Source organism: Prosopis cineraria, unplaced genomic scaffold (assembly GCF_029017545.1).
Source record: "Prosopis cineraria cultivar Desert tree isolate PC_DT_omini unplaced genomic scaffold, ASM2901754v1 PC1, whole genome shotgun sequence".
Taxonomy (NCBI): domain Eukaryota; kingdom Viridiplantae; phylum Streptophyta; class Magnoliopsida; order Fabales; family Fabaceae; genus Prosopis; species Prosopis cineraria.
Window position 1 is genome coordinate 7234103 of NW_026555332.1, and position 27436 is coordinate 7261538.

General features: G+C 29.6%; 2 protein-coding genes across 2 annotated transcripts; one reads left to right on the forward strand and one right to left on the reverse strand.

The window, feature by feature from the left end:
* Window positions 1-1435: 1435 nt before the first annotated feature.
* LOC129303059 (protein TONNEAU 1a-like) lies at window positions 1436-5769 on the forward strand. The gene is made up of 8 exons (XM_054942067.1): window positions 1436-1723; window positions 2229-2361; window positions 3042-3130; window positions 3226-3345; window positions 4476-4606; window positions 4735-4757; window positions 4840-4996; window positions 5441-5769. Exons 1-8 carry the CDS (start codon window positions 1637-1639, stop codon window positions 5490-5492), a joined length of 792 nt encoding a protein of 263 aa, XP_054798042.1. The 5' UTR covers window positions 1436-1636; the 3' UTR covers window positions 5493-5769.
* A 4394-nt stretch (window positions 5770-10163) lies between these two features.
* Window positions 10164-13592, reverse strand: LOC129319063 (probable receptor-like protein kinase At2g39360). The gene is given in 2 exon segments (XM_054964097.1): window positions 10164-12602; window positions 12605-13592. Coding segments are annotated over 2 exon segments (2433 nt in total). The 5' UTR covers window positions 12851-13592; the 3' UTR covers window positions 10164-10415.
* Between the last annotated feature and the right edge of the window lie 13844 nt (window positions 13593-27436).

Here is a 27436-nt window from a genome sequence, read left to right on the forward strand (position 1 = left end):
TTGTTTTGTCGAAATTCTTTTCGGTTGGTTGCAATTGAAGCTTGATTTTTTGGATATGTAATTTTGGACAAATCTGTGTGGCTCTACCATGCACTTGTTAAAGAAGGTTATGAAATTCAACAGTGGGCATTTCATCTCTCTCGAAAGTCAATGCCAAATAAGTATCCCTTACATAGTATGCTTTTTTTTTTTTTTAATTATAAGTTCACAATAAAACCGTGTAAAAGACTAAGATCTAATCATATCTAAAATCATGAGATTTATACAATCATGCAGTGACTCATCAAAAATTATAATATTAAAGGTATCATACAGAGGCTGATGACCTAAGAGATCAGCACATCGATTAACTTCTCTATAGACATGATCAAAGATAACTATCTAATCTCTAATAACAAGATCTTTGATTCCTAATAATTTTATATTCTAGCAAAGTTTACATAGCATACTTTTATGTTATTGGCTCTTGAAGTGTAGCTCTGTTTAATTAAACAACTATTTAGTTTCTTTTTAATTTTCCTTATCTAACTTTAACTTTATAACTTTCTTTTTGTTTTGTTAGTATAATTGATTTTTTTTACCCAAAAAAATAATTAGAGAATTTTTAATTGAGCTTTTATTTAAATTGTAAAGTAATCTTATAATAAGTTATCTTCTTTATATTTGATTATATGGTCCACAAAAGCTATACCATTAATATATTTAAAATGGGGTAAACAATTAACGAGCACGTAACTCAGTTTGAAAGAAGTTATGCTAACTTAATTAGTAATTTTAAGTTCGAATTCTGATATATGTAAATCCAAACATAACTTATTAAATTATTAACTTTATAAATAAAATGTTTTATTAATTCTCTTACATCACTTGTTGATTAAAATATTACTTGTTCCACACGCTCACCTCATCCCCTCTTCCTAGCATTGCCCCGTGCCCTGCCATGTTTAGCAGTAGCTTCTCCTACCAAAACCCTAAATTTTGTTTTGTCTCTCCCTGCCCTTAATAATGCCTCACTCTTGAGCTCTTTCTTTAAACATCAAGAGTAATTAGGTCATTTTGATGCACAACTTAATTTCCTTTTTAATCTCAAAATCTAGCAATGGGTTTTCATAGTTTCTTGGACCTGATTAGTAAATTCTCTCTAATTTATTCTAACCACATTAAATATGATTAATTTATAATTTATAATTATAATTGCAAAAACATTCAAGTTCAAAAAATTTTGTTTTGAGAAAAATAAAGTATATAATAATTATTACATTCATATTTTTTAAAAATGCTAGTTAAAATAAAAACATCATAATCATTTCATATTTGTTTTGCCTTCTAATCATTTCATTTTCAGGTCAAATAATCATTTCAGATCGTTTCTTTTTTTTCTTGGGGTGGGTTTGCAACATTTCATTATCTTTTCTTTTGAATCCCTCTTTTACGCATTCCTATTTTTGATTTCCAATCTCGCTTCTCTTCTGTTCACGTTGCCATCCTTCTTTGCTGTTTGCTCCCTTTCCCTCCGACTCGTCTCTGTGTCTCTGGTGCTCACGCGCCCCTACATCCACTGGAGTGGAAGCCAAGTATCTCTCCACCATACCCTGTGAAAGAGGCAACCACTGAAAGAAGCTCAGTTTTTCGAGCCATGGACGACTACACGAGAGAGATGATGGACCTCAAGACTCTTGTGACCCGTACTCTCGAGAAGAAAGGCGTCCTTGCTAGGATCCGAGTAAAGCCTGTTCTTTTTTTCCTAAATCGTGATTGTTTTGCTTATGCTTTGAATTATTTTTGTCGGCAATTGAGTATTTAGGGTAGATTTGTTCCGAGATGCTTAATAAATGACGCTAGTTCTTATTTTACGGGTAGCTAAGGTGTATCTAGGGTTTTCTTTTCCCCTTCCGAATTATGCGGAGGCTTGAAATGTGGGTCTGGAACGAGACTCTCAAAATGAGAGCCTGTGAGAAATTTAGCCGTGGGTGGATGTTGATTGAGCCTGTGGAATGAAATGTTGAAAATGTAATCGATCTGAGGTGCTTTGCTGGTCTTTCTAACGAGACTGCGGAACTTATTATTGGCTTTATGCTTTTCATTTACTGGGTCTTTGTTTTTCCATCTTTGTTCCTTTTATCATTTTTTGTCCAGTTCATAATTTGTGTTCTTTCGTCCAAAAAAAAAGTATGCTCCTTTCTTTAGGTTATTGTTTCTCTTAATCGGTTGATTTGGCTTTTTTTCAGGCTGAACTCAGGGCCAGTGTATTTGAAGCTATTGAAGAGGAGGATCAGGTAATAGAGAAAGAGGAAGGCTTACCACCTGCTTTGCTTGGCAGTTGCAATGATCGAGCAAAACAACTTCACGCTTCTCCTTCAGGTTTTTTCCTATCTTTCTAGGAGAATATCTTGATAATTATGCTTTACAAATGACATGACTAGGGACTTTAAATGATCCTCTTGGCGAATTCCATGGAAACCAAGATATCTAAAGACTAAATCAATTCTTCATCAAATGCAATATCTTAAAATTGATCATCACTAAGCAATGCCTCAATTTCCCCATTGTCTTCTAAGGTTTCTATTTTTTCATCAGCCATGTCAAGAGCACAGGAAGAGGAAGTTGCTATTGCTTTCTTCTCATGCTCTTGATATGGTTCATGAATATTATTAATACTATAAATATTGGTTGTCCAAGGGTAGGTCAAGTGAATCTCTACCAGTAGCCTTTGCAAAATCACTTAAATTAGGGTTATCGTTGCCTTCGATATACTATTGAGCTAGACAGACAAAAATATCTTCTATAGTGTGGCTATAGCTGAGCATGTGAAAGTTGCAAGTTCTGTAGAACAAAGAGCCTTAGCATTGAGCTACTAGTGGTTCACTATTTGTGACAGTGAATTTCTTGATGTTATTGCTGCCTGTGTCAATTTCAATCTTCAACTTGGGTTGCTCAATAGAGGGAAACTGCACGCAGTTGAGGAACCTTTAATTGAAGTTTTAGTTGAGGCTTGCCTAATCTATGTCATTGCATTAGAATTTACCTTTTTCTCCATGCAGGGAGACTACTTACTGCACTGGTGTGCGAATATTTAGACTGGGCTCAACTAAACCATACACTAAAAGTTTATCTTCCAGAGTGTAATTTGGTAAGCAAATGACTATCTATGCGTAATGATTTTGTTTTGTTTTAATTTTTAACTCCCTCTGTGACTCTAATTTGGTTTATTTTAATGTCTTGCAGCCAAAAGATTCTTGGAAGGCTGAGTTGAAAGAATTTAGTAGCAAGAATGGGTATGATCTCAACAGAAATGGAGATAGCCCTGTGCTTTTGGATGTTCTTGAAGGATTCTTGAAGTTTGAGGTTTTGCATTAATTATATATTACATTTATCACTATAACTTCTATCTTGACTGAACTTTCATGATAGTAGTCATTCACACTTAATTTGGTCTTAGAAGGGCGTCAAAGATTGCACATGCATTATTTTAAATGGTTGTCTCTAGTCGTGTTTGTTAAAATCATGAGTAAACATAGCATGTAAATTCAGTCAAGCTTAGGGTAGAATAATGTTTCTTGCTCTGAATTCTGGGTAATCCTGAGCTTGTTAGCTGTTGTAATTATGTTCTATGTTCAGTAATTTGAGTAGTATAGTTTAATTTCCTGTCTTCAAGTAATTTGTGTTTGAATGAGTGTATCCTAGGGCATGATAATGTCCATGCTTCATAGCTTATGGATGATTAGATTTGATGTTGCCTATTACTTCTTTTCTTAAGACCATATGTAGTTAAAGGATTATTTTATCATCAGTATATATTTTTCCTTTGCTATTTATTGATGTAAATGCTTATGATTTTACAATTGAGTTTACCTCCTTGAACAAGTTTACTTGTTGCATGCATATTTGACAACCGTTGACTGTTCTTGAGTAAAAGTCTATAATTAAAATATTAGTTGCTATGACAAGAAAGCAAGTATTGCCTAGCGCCATACTTTGAGTGTGTTGAAGTGGTCTTATGTCTTCACATTTGTCTATTCTTCTTTGGTATAATATTTTAAGGATGTCTGCTTCCAAGTGGGGGAGGACTGTAGCGTCTAAGATGAGAATGAGATTTTCACTCATTTGATACTTATTTACAGTGGTTACATTGTAAAAGAAAATTCAGGGATGCAATTCTCGGCTTCTAAACAAATGTGTGGGCATAGAAGCAGTGAAATTTGTAACTTATGAAGGGATAGAGTTGTCTTGATTGGAGTGATATATGATAATGTGAAGAAAGACAAATAAGAGATGTAATGTTTGGTGAAATAGTGATGGTAGTTTCCTCTTTCTATTGATGATACGAAGGGGGAACATTTCTGTCATGCACAATGCAAAATGTCATTGTTCTCAATTTTTGGTTTATTGTTGTCATTGTGAAGCATATATGTTAGCTGTTGCAAGTGTCTACCATCTTTAATTAATTGTCAATCAAGTGATTTATAATTTTGCAGAATTTATCCCAAGCAAAGGCTAGTGGCAGGAGATTCAGCACTCCAGAAACTGAGACCTTGCCAAACCTAGAATCCTGGAACATGCGAAGGCCTTCATCATCTGTTGCTGGTGGCTTACCTCCCCTTGGAAGGTGCACATTGATGATTATTGCTGTGATTCTGTCTCTTCGTCATTTTCTTTTTTCTTTCTTCCTTTTTTTTTGGGCACCTCACGTTTTTCACTCAGTTGATATTCTTTTTGTACACATACTTTTTACAGGGCTGTACCTTCTCAGGCATCTGGTGGGTATTTGATCGATTGACCTTTAACCTTGCTTTGTCTGCATTCTTCAAGTTCCCATTTAATTGACACTCTAGCATTCAGATAGAAGAGGAGGTTCTTCCATGGCTGGTTACCGGAAGGATGATTACAATTGGCGATATGACAGCGATGAACTTCCAGAGGATGTAATTCGAGCTTCTAGTGCTTTAGAGAACCTTCAATTGGACAGAAAAGCTAGAAATCTAACATCATCTTGGCGGTTTGTCCAAATGCAACTCCTTACTGATCCACTATTTTTTATTAGTTACTACTAAGTATCTGGGTTTCAATTGTCTTCGAAGCCATTTGGTTGCTGGGAATGACAAGAATGGAATTGATTGGAAAAATAAGAACAAAAATGAATTAAATTATCCAATCCCTCATGGTAAATATGAAAAAACTCAATACCACATACCTCAAATGTGGGAATCACCACACCCACCATAAACTTTAAGAATCATGACTCCCAATCTCATGGATTACCCCCTTATGAATATGGTTGACTTGTGTCTTCTCTCTATCTTGGTCATCATATTTTTATCTTTATTTTTTTTAATCCATTCCATTCCATTTATTTCCAACAAGCAAACAGGCCCTTCATCTTAGCTGTTGGGTCTGAAGGGATTTAAAATTCTGATCCTATTTTTATGTTTTTCCCCTGCAGACATGCTGGTGATGCAAATAGTGAGGATGATGGCAGGTCTGATCACATGTGATGGTGGCATGGCCTGTATAACTGCCACTGTATTTACATTGTTTTCTGAATCACCAGTCTCTGTCAATATTGAGAAGAGGCTGGATTTAGATAGTATGTGTTGTGATATGAATTAGTAGTGTTCTCCATTAGCTTTCACTAATTATTTTCCTTCTGTTAGCCTCATGTTTGTGAAATGAATTTGTTCAGCATCTCTTGGGGGTGCCAAGTATGTCAAGGAATCCAGGGAAAATTGTTTGACAGAGTGAGTGAAAAGTATTTCGCAGTTTTCCTTCCAATGCTTTGCATTCTGATGTGTTATCTTTAGCGTTTCTATGTCCTTTAGGTCTAGTTTTTCGCATTTCGGGCCACTTATTCAGAAGGGTGCTGATTAATAATGTAAAATCTTGGTAATCAGCAGAAAAAGAGAATAGGGGTTTGAGTGAAAAGTACCCCTTGTGTTTTTATCGGAAAAATAATAAAAATTGTGTGCATTACGTCTCATTTTTAGTGTGTGACAAAAAAAATAAAAATCATTGGGATATTAATCTGCTTTGTCGTGGTCAGGTTATTTTCGGCATTAATCTTCACGATTTTGTTTGGTTCTTAGACCGGTTAAGTGTGTAAGAGTTAACGGTTTGTAATCAAATTTTGTATAGGTTATAAGCAAAGCATTTTATTAAATTGACTTGGGTTTTAATATTGTGTTTTTCACTTGCTAAATAACTGATTTGTTTCTCCTAGGGAGACCTTTCCTTTCTGTTTTCTGGGATTACTTTAATAATGATACCGAAGTGACCTTTTTATGTTTCATAGCATTTCAATATGTAGTCTGACAAGTACTGTTATTTTTCAAATGTTTATTCACTACTTTAATAAAGAAAATTATTTTGAAGATTTTGGATTGAGATGTTGTATGATTGTTTTTTATATCATTTTGATTTGATTCAAGACATAATTTTTATGCATTTATATGCACTATTGCATGCTTTAAAATTACAAAATCAAGTTATGGGCCATCTATAACATGTGGTGCGGTACACATGTTTGATTTTGTTGTTGTGATTTGATAGTATAAATAACAAACTTTTGGTGTGTGCTGTTTTCACAATCGAAGTGATTCAAGTGTCTATAAAAAGTTTAACTAACTCATAAGTTAGTTAATGAGATAGGTTTGAATGTGAATTAATTGTCTAATCAAAATTTGAACATCTAGGTGTAAAAAATTATTTTTTAAAAAATTTTACACACCTAAGCGTTCAAATTAATTTGTTGATCTTATTAAACTATAAGAGGTCTTGAATCAAGTTTAAAAGGCCTTTCTTTTTTGTTTTTCCTAATTTAATCAAGTATTAATCAACAAGAAGCTTTATTCTAATGGTTGAAATTAGCCACATAGATTGAATCATGCTCTTTTGCTTTATTATCAGTAAGTTTTTAAGAATATTATTAATCAAAATATCATAATAAACAACTTTCATGAGCAAATTTTTTCTCTCTTTACCGAATTCAAAACTATCTATTCATTCTCCTCACTAGTGCTTATCGTGGTCTTTTTTGTATATGTCTAGATTATTTTAAATAATTTTTTTAACCATCTTTCTCTCAATAGATGGCATATTTATTTATTTTTTGTATATACTTATTATGAACTTTATTTTTTTGTACATGCTCGCACATTTATTTTAATATTTTTACATCAACTAGTCCAATTTTGCACTCTCGTTCTTTTGAAGCCTAACTCTTACTATTGTATAACATGATTAATTTTATAGCAATTTGATAAATTTTTTTTAAAGTTTATTAAGTACTTCTTGATCACAAATATCTCTACCTATGTTTATAGACAATTCTTAAGTTCGGATAAAAGAGAAAGATTGTATTAGGCTTTCGATAATTAAGGTAAAATTTTATTGAATCACATGTGAATAATCAAGTATTAAACAAATGGGGAGATTCAAATGTATAAAGTGCATGTTTAATACACAATACAAATTAGTCAAGTCACATGTGAAGGTGTGAGATTAGTGATAATTGATAAAAAAGACAGATAAGTAAAGTCTCTAAAAACAAGTAGGTAAAGCAAAAAAAAAAAAAAAGGTCTCTAAAACAAGCTTCCAAGGTCTGGGTCATTTAAAATTGATTTTAATAATACAGATTTAAGATTTTTAAATTTGTAATTTTTATATAAAAAATTATTTTTTTTAACAAAGTGACAGTGATAAAACTATCTTTATGTTAACAAAGTGACCGTCCAAATATCTGGTTTTGATCTGAATAGTACAGACTTCAGAATACCAAGGCTTCTTCCTTTCAAAAGAAGTACATGTATAGTTAGATGATTTCATGTCTTAAATTCCAGTCAAGCTGGGTAACTTAATCACAATGATATATTGTGAGACATATAATTAACATACAATACATAAATTATGGATGTAAGAGTGCAATACCACTTACTAATAATTAATTTATTTTATCTTCAAAGCAATATGTGGGGTCATCATCATCCGCATTTTATGTTAAAGATGTCACAGTCAATTGCAATTACCACAAACACTGACCCCTTGAGTGCCTTGCACGGAAAATATTAGCTTATGGTATGTGAATAAATTAATTATTGCTAACTAAAAAAAGAAAGAAATTTAACCCCAAAAAAACTTAATCAAATGATATCACTACTTCAAAAATAATGTGAACTCCCATGCTGTATAAGGAGGACCAACGACAAATTTAAATAGAGGCTAAGTAGAAGCAACGTTTCGTTGATTCTACAAATTGAATATGGATGAACAAGCTACATTGTGAGCAGTTTGATTTAATTAAAAGAATGAACACACACGCACATATTTTTTTTTTTTTATATAGAGTATAGTGATTTCATTAAAAGAAACTTTTTAAGCTCTTATATGACTTGACTTTGTGTCTTTTGCATCGTTTCTTGCATCTTTATTTTTTTTTTAATTACTCATTCTAATCCTTAATATATGATAAATTTAATCAATTTTATGTTTATTAAAAATTATAGCCATACCCTTAAAATTGTTAAAAATATGTAACTTTTCAATTATGTCTCCTTTTATAATTAATAGTTATAATAAATATCAATGGGAGTTAAGTTTAGTGGATAGGATTTGTTCTTCATAATGTGGCGGACTGTATCTCAAACATAATCATTTTGAATAAGAAAATAATTGTGAACAATCAAAAAAATAATTATAACAAATTATTGTCTAAGAATTCAAATGATAATAAATCAATAAGGAATAAAATTGAAAAAATATTAATTTCTCTAACTTTATAAAGGAAAAAAAATTAAAAATTGATTTATATAAAGAATTGGAAAGCCTTGTTTATCTAATTAGAGTTAGAACACTAAATCAAAATAATAAAAAGTCACATGAGAGAGACGTTTTTTTTTTTTGGCTTAAATGGAGGCTTGCAAGCAGAAAATTGCAGAGTGCAAATATCTCCAAGGCCAACAATCTGTTGCTCACATGGACTTTGATTTCTGATTTTTCTTAGAAGTTGATGAAGGTGGATGGACTACATAACTAAGCAATGAGAATGTCACCAACATCAACCAAATTGACATTCCAATGGGAATAGAACACATAATGGTAACTTCAAACCTAATCTTGGAAATTTGTTTTTCGCCCAATAAACCAACATTAAAATACCAAACATTTTTTTTTTAAAAAAATTGCATTCCTTTTCACTTTCCTAGCCTAAATAAATAAAGAGTGGAATAATTGTTTATCCTTTAAATATACTTTTAATCTTTTGATTAAAGCAGAATTGTATTTTCCATGAAACAACCAGAAATGTAAAACTACACCACCTTGGCAGGTGAATGCCACATATAACATCAAGATGCAATCATTTGCACAAGGTGTAGGTGCCTTATTAATCAAATCATATAATTAATTAGAAATGCATAAATAAGCCAAAAGGAAAACAGTTTTTTCAAATTTGATGTCAAATTTATATATTTGAACTTTTTAGCAATAGATTGGTAGTTAGTAGCCAAAAAAAAAAAAATGAACCATTGCCATTTGCCAATAGAACACTAAATGGTTACTCTACATTATAAGTTAGGTTAATGGGAACAGAAGATAACAAGGTAGCTTCAAACCTAATTTTAATATTCCCTTTCTATCTTGAAAATTGACATTACCAAACAATTTATTAGTCAAATAAAGAGACAATTTTTAAAACTTTTTCCCCATTTCTTTTCAATTCCCTAGCTTAAATAAACAGTAAATCAATTCTTTCTCCCATAAATATATCATTTTTTTATTAACGCATAAATGTATTTTATATGAAACAATACAAAAAAAAATCCAAGATTGCTCCTTTCAATTAGAATCCCACCCAACTCAAATCTAAATTAACTAATATTACTATCATATAATCCATCCTGTCTTATTTACAGGATGCCTTCTAAAAATTATTTTTGATATAAAATGTAAGACACCTTATAATATTTAAATAACTTTTTTCAATTATATCCTTTCTTAATTCGTGTGAAAATATTTAATGTAATTATATCTTTATTTAAAATTAAAGATAAAAATGAAAGTATATCTCATTATTTTCAAAATATAAAAAAAAACTAATTTTTCTTAATATACATAAAATAGTTAAAAGTATCTCAGAAAAAGCACAAGAGTGAGTATCAGGTAAAAAAACAAAGGAATGTAAGACCAAATCACCATTAATACGTGAATGCCAAATATAGTATACAGACCAATCATTTGCACAAATTCTAGGTACAATGCCTATGCTGTATCCATATATCACATGGCATATGCAACAATATGTACTGAATTCACTTCAGTGTAACACCATAGAGAAACAACCCAAAACCCAACTACCTATTTGAATTACTACTTTCTTGAGCCACTTACATTAGAAAAGCAAATGAAAATATTTTATGTAACATGTTCTACCTCATATCCTCTCTTCTCACCATTTGAGCAAACACTTTGCTCATTGAAACTTCAGACATGCCAGCCATGCTTCCCATGGTGTATTCTGCACCTGATAAACCAGTATCAGAGCGATTCATTTGACGAATCTGTGACGATTCATGACTAACCACTTCTTGTCTTAGGGCATACTCTAAGTGCCACAACACATCTCCCATGGTAGGCCTGTTACTGCCATGTTCTGCTAAGCACTTCCCTGCAATCTCTACAAACTTCTGCAGCGAATCTGACTCTATCTGATCCGCGAGACGAGCATCCACGATTTCCTCCAAGTTCTTTCTCTCCAGACAATTCATCACCCATTCAATTAGATTCACCTTCTCCCTTGGGAGTGATGGGTCTATCACAGGTCTCCCACAGAGGACTTCAAACATGACCACACCGAAGGAGTAAATATCTGATTTCTCTGTTAGTTGCTGTGTTGTCAAGTATTCCGGATCAAGATATCCAAAGCTTCCTTTCACTGCAGTGCTGACATGTGTCTCATCAATCTCAGGACCTGTCTTTGAAAGACCAAAATCAGCAACCTTAGCCATGAACTTCTCATCGAGGAGTATATTTGCTGATTTAACATCACGGTGAATAATTGCCTTGGTAGAGCCAGTGTGAAGATAGTGAAGTCCCTTGGCTGCTCCTATGCATGCTTCTAACCTCTGCCTCCAATTTAAACTTGGTTTATCATCTGATCCATACAAATGGTTCTTTAGTGTACCGTTTTCCATGTATTCATATATGATGATCCTCTCATTTTGCTCATGGCAGTATCCGATCAATGATACCAAATGGCGGTGGCGAAACTGTGATAGCATCTCAATTTCAGTTCTGAACTCTGCAAGACCTTGTTGTGATTGAGATGCTCCTCTCTTCACAGCCACCTTTGTTTCATCTCTGAAAACTCCTTTGTATACCTTCCCAAAACCACCTACACCAATGACCAAATCTTCACTGAAATTATTAGTTGCCTCGTGGATGACCGCAAGTGGAAAGCGATACCCAATTTTTGAGTTGGAAAAGATGTTAGAATGATCCATCCTACTCATGCCAGAAAGGTCCTTCCCATTCTCATGACTCACATGGAGACGGTTTCTTCTTCTTTGGAATAGCAGCACAACAGACATAGCCACCACTAAAACAATCACAACCAAACCAGCCACACAAGCCGCTACTACAATACCAAGCTTTTTCTTGGAACTGCTCTTAGAGTCCAAGACCAAGCTATCTTCTGAATTGCTCATTTTCATGATCTCAAGCCCATTGAGAAAGGGCGGAGAATAAAATTCACCCCCACTAGGTATACCAACAGACACATTCAAATTAGAGCTACCACTAACTCTTGTGATTGCATCCACATAATATGGGGCTCCTTGATATGGCATTACTGTGCCAACATTGATTGCAGAAACGAGCCCTGAGTTAACATAAACATTAAAGAGAGAGTCTGGTGGTAGATTCAGAATGTCACAGAAGTGAAACCGAAGCAGATAATCAAAACCAGGATCAACATTGAAAAACCATGTCATATTTGCTTTGGATCTGGGATCATCTCCAGCAACTTTCAATGTAGTCAAACTACCATATACCTCAGCAGGTGCAATATCATCTGACATGTTTGCTGCTTTGAAATTCACTGCCGTAATGTTGGATGTGAAATTGGCAAAATTCTTGTGGATAAGAAACGAAACATCGGGCACCCAATCACGCCCCAGGCTATCATTTAGGGGTGATACAGATTGATTCCCCATGTTCACTCTAGCAACAGTCTCCAAGGCGTGCTTCCATAGATTCCTATTATCACCCTGTGGGTAAACACTCTCGGCTTGCTCGGGAATAACCTCATCAGGAATTGAGATAACTTCTAAGGCATTTATGAAGGCAAATGATTTAGAAGAAGGTGTGAAAGTGAGCACAAGCTGGTTCTCTGAGATGTTCAAAGAGTATTCCCTCCGTACAGAATCACTATCTAACTGAAAATCCTTGAGCAAGGTGGTTCTTTCTTGAGCAGAAACAGAGAATTTTGCAGAGCTCATGTTGTATTTTCCAGAACTAAAAGGGAAGAAATACAAGCGAATCCAGTACCTACCATGTTTTTTGATTGGGAATGTGTATTGAGAAACACCTTCAAGGATTCTAGCAGTTTCGTACAGTTTGAATCAAAAGATGATGGAAGAACAGTGGAGGAATCCGCCTTTGCCAAAATAATTTGTGAGGTTGAAAGAAACCGAGAAGTAGAATTATCAGCTAGAAATACACGCTTTCCCAGTTTAGTGGTGTTGGAGGATCCACAATCTATGAGAAATTCATCACCAGAAACACCTCCAAATGAAACCCAAATCAACCAGAAAATGGATGAAACCCCAATAAAAGATTTGCAGTTGCAGCTGCGAGAATCCATATACGCAAACGGAAATAGGATAGGGAATCTACAAAGCAACGTTAGATGAACCACAAACAGAGAGCCAAAAGCTGATGATGTGGTCACAATTCACAAATACTCACAAGCGAAAAGACAGTACTTTGACAGAAAATTTCAAGATGAGACAGAAAAACCCACAAAACAGAATCAATGAAAAGAATGAATAAGCCAAAATTGGATGAACACTCTCGAACCCAGAAAGGTCAGAACAAAAAAATAAAGGTATTCACATTCGCAGTCAAGTTTAGCTTCTCATATCCTGGAGAGAGACCAAGAAGATATAGGAATACTAAAGGAGAGAACTTCATGTCAAGAGTGGAAGATATGACAAGAAACAGGATGAGTGCAAAAAAGATACAATAATACCATAACAACCCCACAATTCTACTATTTTAAAATTCCAGACGTACGTCTTGTTTGACGAATTCACAGGATTTTGGCACTGGAAAGCAACAAACGAAGAACCCAAAAAAGATAAAGAAGAAAGTGGGTGGGGTCATGTTTGTTAGACCAAAACCATCATGGAGACAGCTATGGACATGGTTGATGGGTGGGTCATCTTTTTGTGTTCACTCCATGTCACGCTGCGATACGTCCATCGATTTCAAGAGCTTTTTTCTGAATTAATGCGAGAGAGAGGAAGCTTCCTTCTCCGGGCTCACAAGGAGTGCGTGGGTCTAATCTGAACACGAAAGGTTGGATGATGAAAGGGAAACAGTGGATCACGTTTTGTCGTGGTCAGGTGGGTGGGCTGTTCCAGATTTTGAATACGCGTTTTCAACGGATTACTACCGCTCGCTGCTCTGAACGCCACCGCCATTAGTATGTGAGAACGAGAATTTATGTTGCAAAAACTGACTGCGCCAATACACTTTGGATAATTAATGACACCGTTACTGTGCTCCCTCCTCTTGACTATTCGTAGCTGCGATTTAAAAACGTTTTTTAATACTCTCCCCCTCCGTGTTAAATTATAAAATATTTTTAAATAAAATTTTATATACTAATAATTATTATTAAATATAATTAATAATTTTATTTTTAAAATAAAAATATAAACTTTTAAAAATGTTTTTCATTCAATAACTTTAAATACACACCTAATTAGTATTAAATAGAGAGAAAAACATAATATTAGAATAAACTTATTTAATAAAATCTCAATTTTCTCAAAGGGTCTTATATTTTGAAATAACAAATTTTTTTAAAAGTGTTTTATAATTTGAGACAGAAAGAGTACTTAATATAAGTCAAATAAAATGTTAACTGATATCCCCTCCGTTTCTATTTATAGGAAGAAAAACTACATCACACAGTTTAAGAAAATTGATTAACTATATTAATTATGTTTGAAAATAAAAGAATTAGACTATAATATCTTTTATAAATTGTGTTAATCAAGCCTTTATTAATTACTCCCTCCGTTTAAAAATATAAGGTATTTTTTGAGGAGTTGAATGTTTAAAAATGTAAGGCATTTTTAGTCTTTCGAAATGTAATCATTATCTTCTTTTTAAAAAAATGTCCCTATTGATAATAATTTTATATTTATTATAGGGTATTTAATAGGGATAAATATGGAAAGATATGATTAGTTGAAAAGTAAGTAACTACTTTATTGAGAGTAAAATTCAGTTAAAAATGCCTTACATTTTTTAACAAAGGGAGTATTTTTTTATGACTATGAATGATAAAACTATGAGAGATGATTTAAAAAGTTTGCAATAAATTCTTATTGAAAAATGTGATGTTGCTTATATTAAAAAAAATTAAAAGTGATAGTTTCTCTTATAAATAAAAAAGAGGGATATTTTTTTAGTTTTATCCTAAAAAATTTTTTTTAAAAAAAATGATACTAACTTAATGATAATAAATGATTCATAGGATGTTACGTTTTTTTCTCCTCTTATTAGGGGTGAAGTTGGAATTTTATTTAATTTTAAAATAGATTTAACAGGTTAGGTCATGTTTGCTTATTGGAAATGATAAGAATGGAATGAAATAAAAAAAATAATAATAATAATTAATTAAAATATAAAGGGGTTACAATTCAATCATTTTCATGAGAGATAATTAAATTTATGATATTGAAAATAATAATTCATGAGTTTAGTAGTGAGTTTGATGGCTCTTATATTTATAATATGTGATATTAAAATTTATCATGCTTATCATGATAGAGAGAATAATTTAATTTATTTTTACTTTTATTTCTTTATTTATTTCATTCTCATCATTTTCAACAACCAAATGTGGACCTTTAATTGTTATTCTTTGATTCTGGGGGGAAGAGAGATTCTCTCATCTAACTTTCCCATAATTTTTCCTCATTTTCCTATTCTTAGATCAAGATTTTATAAAATTATTATTATTAAAATATTAAATTATAAAAAAATAAACAATTCAAACTACTAAAATTTGTTATGAATAGTTAAAAATACGATAAAAAAAAAAATAAAAGAAATATTTCATGAGAGAACAAATATAAACCATTTGAACCTTATCCTTGTGTCAAGAATTGGGAAGGGACGAAAGGGGAGGAGAATTCTCTCATGGTAATGTGATTGAAGTGACTTATAATAAAAATGAAAAACAATACAAGCAAAATTACCAAATTTTCTTATGATATGTTTAAGAGTAGATAATAATGGATGGTAATTAATGAAATGAATTAAATGGAATGAAGTGCAATAGAGCGGAATAGAATGAAACAATTCATTATTTGAAAGTTTTATTTAATTATTATTTAAGAATTATTATAAAAATAATATATTTGAATTGTATATAATTATGTTTTTCAATTTTAGGATGAAGGGGAAGTAAAAGAATGAGAAGGGATGAGAAAAATTAGGTTGATTTTACAATAATGTGAGTTATATTAGGCCATTCCATCATTTGGGGGATAGGAAAAATGGACTTAAAATGGCTTGGAAGGTTATTCCAAGTTTTTTTTACTTTCTTTTAACAAAATTTTCCAAACAATAGTATGAAACTTTTAGCCATCTCACTTTACTCCATTCTATCCCAAAAATCTCCCAAACACTATGTTAGTCTTAATTATAAACAATAGCTACTCCAATTTTAAATGTAGCTAATACATGTTTTCAACTTTGCCCTCTTCAAAATTAGAAAAGAGGGATTGTTAGAATATTTGCAATAAATGGTATCATCATTGACAAAGCATTATTTACAAATACTTTTTCATTCTAAATTATAAAATATTTTTAATCAAATAATTTTATTAATAAGTTAATTAATTATTTTTAAAATTACACTCTTTTTAATTTACCCTTATTTAATAAGGTGCTTCAATTAAAAAAATTATTAATTACACTCTCTAATCAAGAATATTTTTTTAAAAAAATCTTATTAATTGTATTTTAAAATATCCAAAACGTCTTATATGTTTTGACATAACACATTGAAAAATATCTTATAATATTAAATGGATAGAGTAAATTTAATTAATGAAAAATGATAATAAAACTTTAAAATATATAAATAATAATTTGATCCTTCAAAATGCTATAATTTTTTTAAAGTCTTTAAAACTTTTTTCATTAATAAATTTATATAAATTATCAAATCATCCTTGTTGAAATAAATTATTCATAATTTCTTCTTATATTCACAACTTTCTTTCTTCTATTGGCAATAATGCAACAACAAATAAGAAATTTAACATGAAAAAATTGTAATTTTTGTTACATTGTTACGAATTTAAAAAAAAAGTTGTGAATATAAAAAAAAAGTTGTGAATAATTTATTTTTAATAAGAATAATTTGATAATTTATATAAATTCACTAATGGTAAAAAAATTCTTAGAGATTTTAGAGAATTGTGACATTTTGAGAGTCCGAATCATTATTTATATATTTTAGAGAAATTTTATTATAATTTTTCCCTAATTAATTTCATGTTTAATTAGAAGAAATATTTAATTTTCTTATATACCATATGAAATAGTTTTTTTATTTTTTTAGTTTTATTTACAATTTAAGTAACAATAATCATTGGTTAAGGAAAAAACTAAAAAAGTTTCTTTGTTTTTCTTTTTGACCGAAGGTGAAAAAGGGTCAAGTTTCTCATTTGAAGTTGGACAGATTCAAAGGCTTAAATATGAGTTATTTTAAAATTTAATGTAGTTTCAAACAGTGACCAATTTAAGGGGGCCAATAGGGCTGTGCCCCCCACCCCCCAAATTTTTTTAAAAAATAAAAAAATTATTTTTAAAAAAGTGTGAAAATGACGGTCAGCTTTTTACATTCGAATAAAATTTCAGTTAAGATCCCTCACACTTAAATGAAATTTCAATTATGGTCCCATGTGATGAAATCGGAATTTATCCTAGTTTCAAATATAAAATGGTTTGTTAGCGAGGAAAAGGCACACTATTTAGCTTGAAAATGAGTTTTGATTTTTTTTTTTTTTCATTAAATTATATATAAACCACCGATTGATTGATTTGAAAGTATATATATATGTATATATATATAACTCAAAAGCATGTAAGCATGTCGGACAAGGATGCTTTGTCATATCTCTTCCAAAAATAAATGAAAATATCATATTTGATTGCGTTGCTTCGCCTGCCAATTTTGCCCCCACTTATCTTATTTTCACTCACAGTTACGCTGAAAACAACGACAATAATATTAAAAGTATTGGAACAAATTTAATCATCAACTACTTTTTTTTTAAGTATTGAATAACTTAAATTATAAAATGAAATAAAATAAATTTTTAATTTTAAAAATAAAGCATCTAGTAACCTACATTAATTTCACTCGATAGACATTGGGGGGCCTCACAAAATTTGACTACAAATGACACATGGCACTCTATCTCAACATGTATAAAGGTACAAATTTAATTATGAATTATTTTTTAAGAAATATTAGGTAACCTCTACTATAAAAAATAAATCATCTAATATATTTTCATGAATTTTGACCAAATGTTTATTTTTAGACTAATAAAACATATAACACATTAATCTTTTCAATTTTTTTACTTTCATTCTTAATTTCAACTTGAGAAAAAAAAATTTAAAGAGTTCTTATCTAAAAATATTTAATATGACAATGCCAACAAAGTAGGAAAGGAAGTGGAGGAAAACATTTAAAATTATGGTTCATTTTAAACCTTTCATTAATGGCATTTAATGTTGCCATTAACCAAAACTTAGGTTTAGAAGCATTTGATAACAATTATAAACTCCATTTACATTTTAGGAACTGTTGGAACTCAAGCCTAGGTTTGGATATTATTACCACATCCCCTAAAACTTATATAAGTTCCAAGAAGAAGAGAGAATGTATGATTAGGAAGTTCATCCAAAGTCTTGAATGCTTCAAAAATGCTTCTAAGGTTTACCCAGTCGAAACCCTAGTAGAGCCTCGCGATTTCTCTCAACCAAAACCCTGAGAAATCCTTTCTGCACTGAAACTAATCGCATTCTACAATTTTAAAATTTCCATCACGTTTGCTGCGATAAATAATCCAAAGCGGGTAGCTTTACTTAAGCCTAATATCTAGGCTTAACTCTACCTAATAGCCTTTGAAGCCCTATTTTGAACCCATTAAAGGGTCTAATAGGCTCAAATGGGCATCCAAACCTTGACAGTAACTCCCAATTACCCCCATTAATTAATCTAACCCCTTAATTAATCAATTTAACCTTGGGATTAAATTTTGAAAAAATATAAATCAAGGACCGTTGCAAAAAAATTTATACTAGTTAGGGATCTCTTATTGTTAAAATTAGAATAGATACTTATTAATTCAAGTTAGTTTTTTATCAATAAGTATCTATTCAAGTTTTAATAATAGCTCATTCTAAATTAGTAATAGTCCATTCAAGCTTTTTTCTATTTGGATTTTGACAACAACTAATTCTTGATTGATACAAATTTTCTTTAGTGATCCTTTATTGCTATTTTTTCTTAAATTTTAGGATGTTACAAGATGCTCCCAAGCAAATAATTGAGGGGCAAAATACTCTTTAAATCTTAAATTTAAACATATTGCAAATTGGTATGCAACGTTTCTTGGCGAGAGGCATTTGGCATGCCCTCAAAAAGGTGCCAAAAGTTGCCGACTTGATTAGTTTAGATCAAATACCTGAGATGCTAGAGCTCATGTAAAATAACTACAGTAAACATAAAATATCATAAATAATTTTTAATTTTAAATAAAATATGTTGCATATTATTATCAAATTATATATTTGATATATACTAAAAAAGCCTTGATCATATAAAGTGTATGAAAGATTCATCATGTCCCAAAAATAAATTCAATAAGATGAATGGAATAATATTTCATGTCCCAAAAATAAATTCAATAAGATGAATGGAATAATATTTTAAACGACTAAAATTTATAGGAGCCAGGTTGTAACTAAACCAAGTCAAAACTATAGAAATGATGCTGTACAAAATTAAAATTCAGATATTGACATATAACAAAATCAAAATTATATGAACATTGAACAAAATGATGAATATTTTTAAAATAAAAAATAAAGGAGCATATGGACATTGAGAAAGCAAAAGAGGATGAATTATACCCACTTAGCCTTATGAGAAATTATTGTATGCACCAAGAGCATTACCTCACTCGTGGGGCCGTCTAACAAAATACCACAAGTCATCTCACTTTAAATGTAGTTGGTTAAATATTTGGATGGAGAAAACACGAGCAAATTAATAATCGATAAATTAGTTAAAATAATTTCTTTGCATTAGGAATTATATATATGTATAAAAAAAATAAGACTAAAATAAGGTTGTATTCTAATTGGTCTATGTATAAATGTCAAATGATATGGTACACTAAGTCTAGGATGGTGTGAACATCCCATAAGACTTGAGGCAAAATTATTAGCAAAGTTTAGCATATAAATTGTCCCCTTCAAAAAAAAAAATATTGGCATAATATGTAAATATTAACACTAATATGGGGTGATAATATATTTAGGAGAATTTTGATAGAACACATTTGTTATACACTTTTATTTGTCAATTATGACCCTTTTATTAATGTTTTATCACCTTAAAGTGTACACATTGCATTAAAGTTGAAAATTTGCCTAAGTGTTTAGGTTCAATGTATTAAAGGTATTTTGATCCAAAAAATGAACTTGTGAGAAAGCGTATAAGAAAAATTAACAATGTATATTTTATGTCTAGAAGATAAGTGATCAAATTAGATTTTTGAAATTCATTTTGATTTGAGAGTAATTAAATAAAAAGTCAATATTTTCTAAAATGTTTTAGTTTGACCTAAATTTCAGTTTACCTTCGTGTGGAAATTGTTATATAATTTTGTACAGCTTGAAACTTAGTTATTTTAATAAATTCTCCCTTCTAATTATGAATTTAATTCTGAATTTTAATTAGATTTTATTATCTCACGTATTATTTAATTGAACCATGTGATTTATATGATATAGGTGGCATATGATTTATGCATCAATTGGATAATTGAAGTCAACACTCCTTAAGGTCAAAGCTAATAGTTTGGACATTTGTTATTCTTCATTTAAGGGATTAAATCATCTTGAAAAATGTGAATGACACATGAAAAATTAAATATACATTAAAATTATCTACAAGCCAATAGGATGATGTTACCTTGCAAGTGTAACAAGGCCCCAAAATTTTTATTTAGTGTTCAGCTGATGCCAACACCTTGAGGATGTCCATTCTCACCCAAATTTAGATTCACACAATCTTATTTAACCATTCCTTCCATTTTCTCTCTTTAATTCATCTTATTCTTCATTTTCTCCACCTTCTCTCGACTTTCGTCATATTTTGGGCACTCATACCTCCACTTCCAACTACCAAATCTCCACAAAACACGTATCATTCTTCATGTTTCTCCTTGCTCATCTCATCCCTTCCATTCTCACAATGATCTAAACTTAATTTCTTTATCTAAACTTCCATGGATTTTGGCCAAGAGGTGCTTTTCCTGGGGCTCTTGAAGATAAAGATGGTTGGCTAAGTTTCTTGGTGGATTCTTAGAGAGATAAAAATGAAGGATGAATCTAAAGCTTCAATTGGCTAAGTTTCTTTTGTTTCCTATTTTCTTCTCTTTTTACTATATGATTAGATGTCTTGGTCTAGAGCTTGGTCATCTTGGCTTGTAAATTCTAATTTGAATTTGATCTTGATGTAAAGAGAAGAGGATCGTGTTGGTTAATTTCTTCCTTTTGCTACCTCAGTGATTTTGGCCACTTCATGTTTAACACATAATCTTATATTTTTCATTTAGTAACTTACATGTGTTAATATTGCATAATCTTATGATGTTAATACTTGTGTTGTTGAGTTGCTTAATATAATCTTATGGTTGCTTATTTTATTGCTTTGGCTATGGCATTTGACAAGAGAATTTGAGTGATTCACTTAGCTAATTTTTGCACCAATTGATTAATTGAACTAAAGACTTTAATTTAAGACCTAGAGAATTTAGCTAATTAGGTTAATTGGCTTAGGATACTCTTCTTAGGTCAAAATAGCTTTGGTCAAGAGAAAAGAAAAGCTTAATTTAACTTAATCACATAAGAACAATGATTCCAAACTCAACTAATCTTTAGGGTTCCATATACTTGAAAAAGGAAAGTCCACACCATCCACTTTAGCTAACAATTTTAATTACTTGTCAAGTAGGTAATTAGTTAATCAACTTTCACACATTAAGTGATTTATGCCATTAGATAACCTTTTAGTTGAATTGAAATCATTTATCAGGAGATGACCTATGTTGGCCCTATATTAAATTAAGATTAATTTAGTTTTATTTTGAGGGTTAAGTGATAAAAACCTTATCAAATAAAGATCAATGATTTTGAAATTTTAATTATGAAAAGATCAAAATACCCTTTACCTATTATGTAGAATAACTAATTATTAATTTTCTTATTTCACTTGTTAATTTATCAATATCACTTATAAATTACATCTATTTGTCAGATAAGTAATAATATTAGTTGTTAATTACTAATTTTACTTATTAATTTACTAGTATCAGTTGTAAATTAAAAACCTATTAGTAATTTACAATTGATATTCACAAATTACAAGAACTGTCAGTAATTTATAACTAATGTTAACAAATTAACAATAAAATTAATAATTTGACATCTAATATTGTTGTTTATAATTGAATAACTAATGTCAATTCTTATATAATTATTGACATATTAACTTATGTAATTTGTAATTTATATTTGTAAATTAACGAGTGAAGTAAGAAAATTAATAACTAGTGATTTTGCATAATAAGTGAAGGGTATTTTGATATTTTTATAGTTAAAATTATTTTTGCTTTTATTCCCTAAACTAAACTGAAATTTTTAAAAATTTTAGGACCCACTAGTAATAAAGTCACATCCTTAATTCTTATTTGAAATTCTCCCAATATATTTTTAACAAAAAAATATCAGTAAAATTGATAATGTCAATGGTTAATTGAAAAAATAACAATAATTATATAAATTATAAACAAAAGTTTAACGAGATTTAAAGTTGCTGCTTTGATGGCCTAAAGCCACACACAATCATAATACTAATATTTGGCAACGCTTTAGGCTTTGGAATGAGAAAGGAAAAAAAATGAAAAGTGAGACTGAGCAAAAGTTAGAACAAGATCATGTAATGTAAATTAATATATTATGAATCTTGCTACTCTTTTTTTAAGTAGATAATAAGCTTAATCCAATAATCAATATTATATTATGAATGATGGAAGCTTTTTTCAAATGGAAAAATAATCCATACCTTTTATTCTCTTTAATATACAAACAAATATATCACAATGCAAATATCAATGACATATATGATTCATGTACACAATAAAAGTATTAGAGAGATTTTTTTTTTTGGTGGCCTAAGGTGGTGGTCTCACTTAACTTATGGTCTATGTGGCTTTAATTCGATCGGGTTTATTTGAAAATTTTTCTAATTTTATATATTTAATATAATTTTATTCAATTAAATTAAGATAAGTGAATTTTGATATAATAACAATATTAATAATAAGAATTTGTTATAAAATGAGTAATTTATAAAAATCTTCAATTAAAAACAAGCATCCTAAAAATAAAAAGCTAAATATAAATTTTTTTCTGAAGGCAAAATTATCCAACAAGACTAGACAGTGATAGCTAACAAACTCACATCACAAAATACATCCGGCGGCCGGCGGCCACACAACGTATGGCAGTTAAAGACTGAAACTTCACGAATACGGATGGAGCAAATATCATGTCAGCATCAGTAATAAATAAAATATTTGTATTTATGAATGGTAATGCAAGTTAGAAATGAAGTAACATCTTTATAAAATGTTTCTTTCGTTTTTAACATGACATGCACGTTATAATAAAACAAGGGGAAAAACTTATAATTTTGTCCAAGTGAGGGACATCGGTGACTACCTCATCTAGGTTTCTCCATTATTGCTTTATCCACTTAGCTTCTTACGTCCACTATCATTTTTAAAAAAAATTAAAAGTCATTTCTTGCTCTCGAACTTTTTGTGTAGAGTTTTTGAGTATTAAAACTCAAATTTTGAGTCATTTTTATTTTAAATTGTTAAAATTTGACTCCTTTATCATTTATATTAGAGTTGATAATTCAGGCCATCCTTATTTAGATCAAGCTCAATTCGAGTATGTTTATTTTGAGTTTAAAGTATCCTACCCTATCTAAAAAGCTCATATAGTCAAGTCTGACAAGAACACCTTCAGGCTTATTCGGGTTGGCCCGAATGCCTGAAAACTTTAAAAATACTTTTTTATTTTTAAACCAATGTAAATTTTTAAATAATTCTGCTAAGTACAACATATTATTTTGACTTTAAAAGAATAAAAAAAAGTAATAACCTATCAACTTTATACTTAAGCAACTTTGTTACTGTTTTGTTGTATTATGTGTAATTTATTTATAAATATTTCATTTACTTGTAAATTTATGTTTTAATTGTTTAAATATTTCTTTTATCATGGTTATATATAAATATTTTATATATTTTAATTAAATTAAATTATTTTAATTATGATCAAATTGATCTCAATTTAATTAAGATTAAACTGCTAACTTAAAATTATTTCTCCAATTAGTATAAATTTTTTAATAAATTTTGAGTAAACTGTACTTTTAATTTTAAAAATATGAAAAAAATAGTCATCACCATATTATATAAAACAAAATCATTTAATTATGAGTAAAATACTATTTTTTTAAAATTTTTTCTTTAACTTTTTATATTATTTAACTTCTGCATACAAGAAATATTTACTTTAATTTATTTTAATTTTTAACCAAGTCTAGCATGAACAATAACTACATAATTATCCAAAAATATTATTTTATTTATTATGTTTATCTAATAATAGAGCCAAAAATTTATATATGCCCAAGTTTTATTTTTAAAATTATTTTTAATTTATTTTTTATTTAAAATTAATTATCTTATTTTATAAAAAATACAAAATATATTTTTTTATACTCAACTGATGTATAGGACTAAAAAAATTTTTAAAAAGTAATTAGGTCTTAAAATATAAAAATCCATATTAAAATATATTTTAAATATTATTTTAAAATTTTTTATTAATTAAAAATAATGAAAATATGAAAATATAAATTTTTTAAATTTTTTAAAAAAATATCTATAGTAATACACTCACATATATGGTATTTTAATATAAAATTATATAAAAATTAAAGAATTATTTAATATTTATTATATTTTATATATTTTTTTAAAAATATTATTTTTTTTTGGGTACTCGGGTTAAGCAAGTACCCAATCGGGCTTGGTTAGAATTTATTTTGGGCCTATTTGGGTAGCCTGACCATTAAAAAAATTATTTCTCTCGACTCAACCCTAAATATTTTAGGTGGGTTCAAATTGGCTCGTCAAGCTTAACTTAAATTACTAGTTTAATTCACGTGCTTCTTGTTGACTGTTATTTGCTTAGGTGTTGGTTAGGTTTTTTAAAATTTAAGGGAGAAATAACCCAAAAATCAAGTTTAGGATACCATATATCTACAAGCAAATATTTTAAGCAATCAAAGTTCAGAGGCAACAACGATCTTTACTCTACTTAAAAGAATATTGTCATATGATGTAGTTGGAAGTTCAGCACTTTAACTGCTAGCAATGTTTTACATTTATTACCCAAAAAAAAACTGCAAGAGCTTCTTTCAATCCCTTGTGAAAAAAAGTGTGATTCATAAAGCAAACATTAACATATACCATGTACTTATCATGGAACTCCATGAATTTTCTGATAATTATAATTGTTCTTGAACACCAAAGCATTATTTTCTTGGCAAGGAAGTTACATTCTTTTAATCAAGAGTCTTGAGTTCGAATTTTAAAAATGCAACTATATTAAATACTTGATGGAAGAGCTTGCCACCACAAAGGATCATTCAAGTTAAGTCAGGCAAACCTAGGATATTAGGTGCAATATGTCACAAAAAAAAAAAACCCCACTACCCCTTCATGTATAATTATGTATGTGTTATTGTATTTGAGTGTGGGGGTGGGTGACCTTCCCACCATTTCTTTTTTTTTTAGAAAAAAAAACATACTCTTCCCTCCCATCACTTACATACATAATTATACTTTCTCATTTATACAGTACTCTTTATATTTAAAAATATAAAATATATTTTAAAAAATTAGACATTTAAAAATATAAAGTATTTTTAATTTTACAATGTGTAATTAATGATTTCTTTAAAAAATATTTTTAATAAATTGACCACTCAACTTTTCACCTTTAAGTAAGAAACTTAAGGGCAAACATGGAAAGATGATATTAATTTAAGGACAATTAACTAACTTATTAGGGAGTATAATTCAGTTAAAACTAATTTATGTTTTTAAATGGAAGGAGTATTATTAGTAGAAAAGTGAAATTTAATATTTCTGTCATGTATATTAGCTTTCTTATTAGATTGATTATTGATTCTTTATATACTCCTCTGTTTAAAAATATAAGGTATTTTTTGAGAAGTTAGATGTTAAAAAATGTAAGGCATTTTTAATCTTTTGAGATGTTACCTTTTTTTCAAAAATATTCCGATTGATAATGACTTTATTTTATTATAGAGTGTTTAATAGAAGTAAATATAAAAATATAAGGTTAGTTTAAAAGTAAGTAATTACTTTATTGATGGATGAGATTTGGTTAAAAATGCTTTATATTATGAACGGAGGGGGTATTAGTTTTATAATATTGTAAGAGTATTTTAATAAAATTTTTATTCCTAAATTAAAAAATTTTAAAAAATAAATTGCGAACACATATAATAACCTCCATTTAAATTTGGCCCCGATAAATTGCGAACACATGAACTTACTCCTTTTCTTAACTCATCTTAGTATTTATGGATGAAGGCTTTCACACTCTCAAATAATGTGAGATCTCTTTTAGTACACCCAAAACTACAGCAACTAATGTACAATATAATACTCTTATAATTCATATTGTAAACATGACAACTTAAATTATAAAAAAAACTTTTTGAAAAAACATATCCTGTTCATCTCATGGGGAATAAATCTAGTTAACTTTCAATCATATGCAATTAACTTTTGATCTTTTAATTTTTGACAAACCTCCTAAACTTCTATAATGTTTAAGTAGAAAGCCTCTATTAAGTCATAATCATTTTCACTGTTTTATTAGTAGGACATGATACTTAATTGATCATAACCCTCTAATTTTAATGTCATCCATGGATAAAATTTCCTTTATTCCCCTATTATAAGGCATATTTTGAAAAAAAAAACTTTTGTCCTTAATGTAAATCACTTAATGCAATATTAATTATGTTTTTTCAATATTATGTCTATTTTAATTTATTAATTATGAGAAAAATGTAATGCAAATTTTGAAAAATTTTCATTTAAATAGAGGCAAAATTAAAAATTTATTTTATTTTTAGATAAAGTTAATAATTTAATTACCTATCATTGGTTTCAATAAAATAGTTAGAGATATTTTATAATATGGATCAAAGGGAATATGCAATAACCTAAATTTAAAGACTTTCAAATAATTTAGCCTAACAATCAACGAGCACTTAATTAATCGGTAAAGGAGGTTATGCCAATTTAATGAAATGTGTTGTGGCAGAGCTTCCAACCCACATTTAGTTGGACCTTTGGCTTGGGGCGCTAGATGATTATTTTAAGAAAATTAATTTAGCCTAACCATTTTTTTCTTAATAGCTCAAAAACCGTTTTTTTTTTGGGGGCCCGACAATAGTTCAAAATCAGATTCTGTTGGTAAAAAGTTCAAAATCAGTTGACATCGCTGAAAATGAATGATTCTTTAAAAAAAAAAAAATTCATGAGTTTATGGGTATGTTTGAGAAAAAAGGTTCGGCCCATGATTAACACTATGCATAAATATTATAATAATAGAAACTCAGATATTTAATTAGGATTAATTAAATTAAATTTTCTCACGAGAATTTGAATTGTCAATTTTTCTTAGCCTGCAATCTACTTGTACGTTTGGAACCAAG

What these genes read in the sequence shown, in the direction of transcription:
- LOC129303059 (XM_054942067.1), top strand. Translation starts at nt 1,637, where the DNA reads ATGGACGACTACACGAGAGAGATGATGGACCTCAAGACTCTTGTGACC. An exon ending in GGCTTACCTCCCCTTGGAAG is followed by an intron (nt 4,607 to 4,734) that starts GTGCACATTGAT and finishes TACTTTTTACAG; the next exon opens with GGCTGTACCTTCTCAGGCAT. An exon ending in AATCTAACATCATCTTGGCG is followed by an intron (nt 4,997 to 5,440) that starts GTTTGTCCAAAT and finishes TTTCCCCTGCAG; the next exon opens with ACATGCTGGTGATGCAAATA.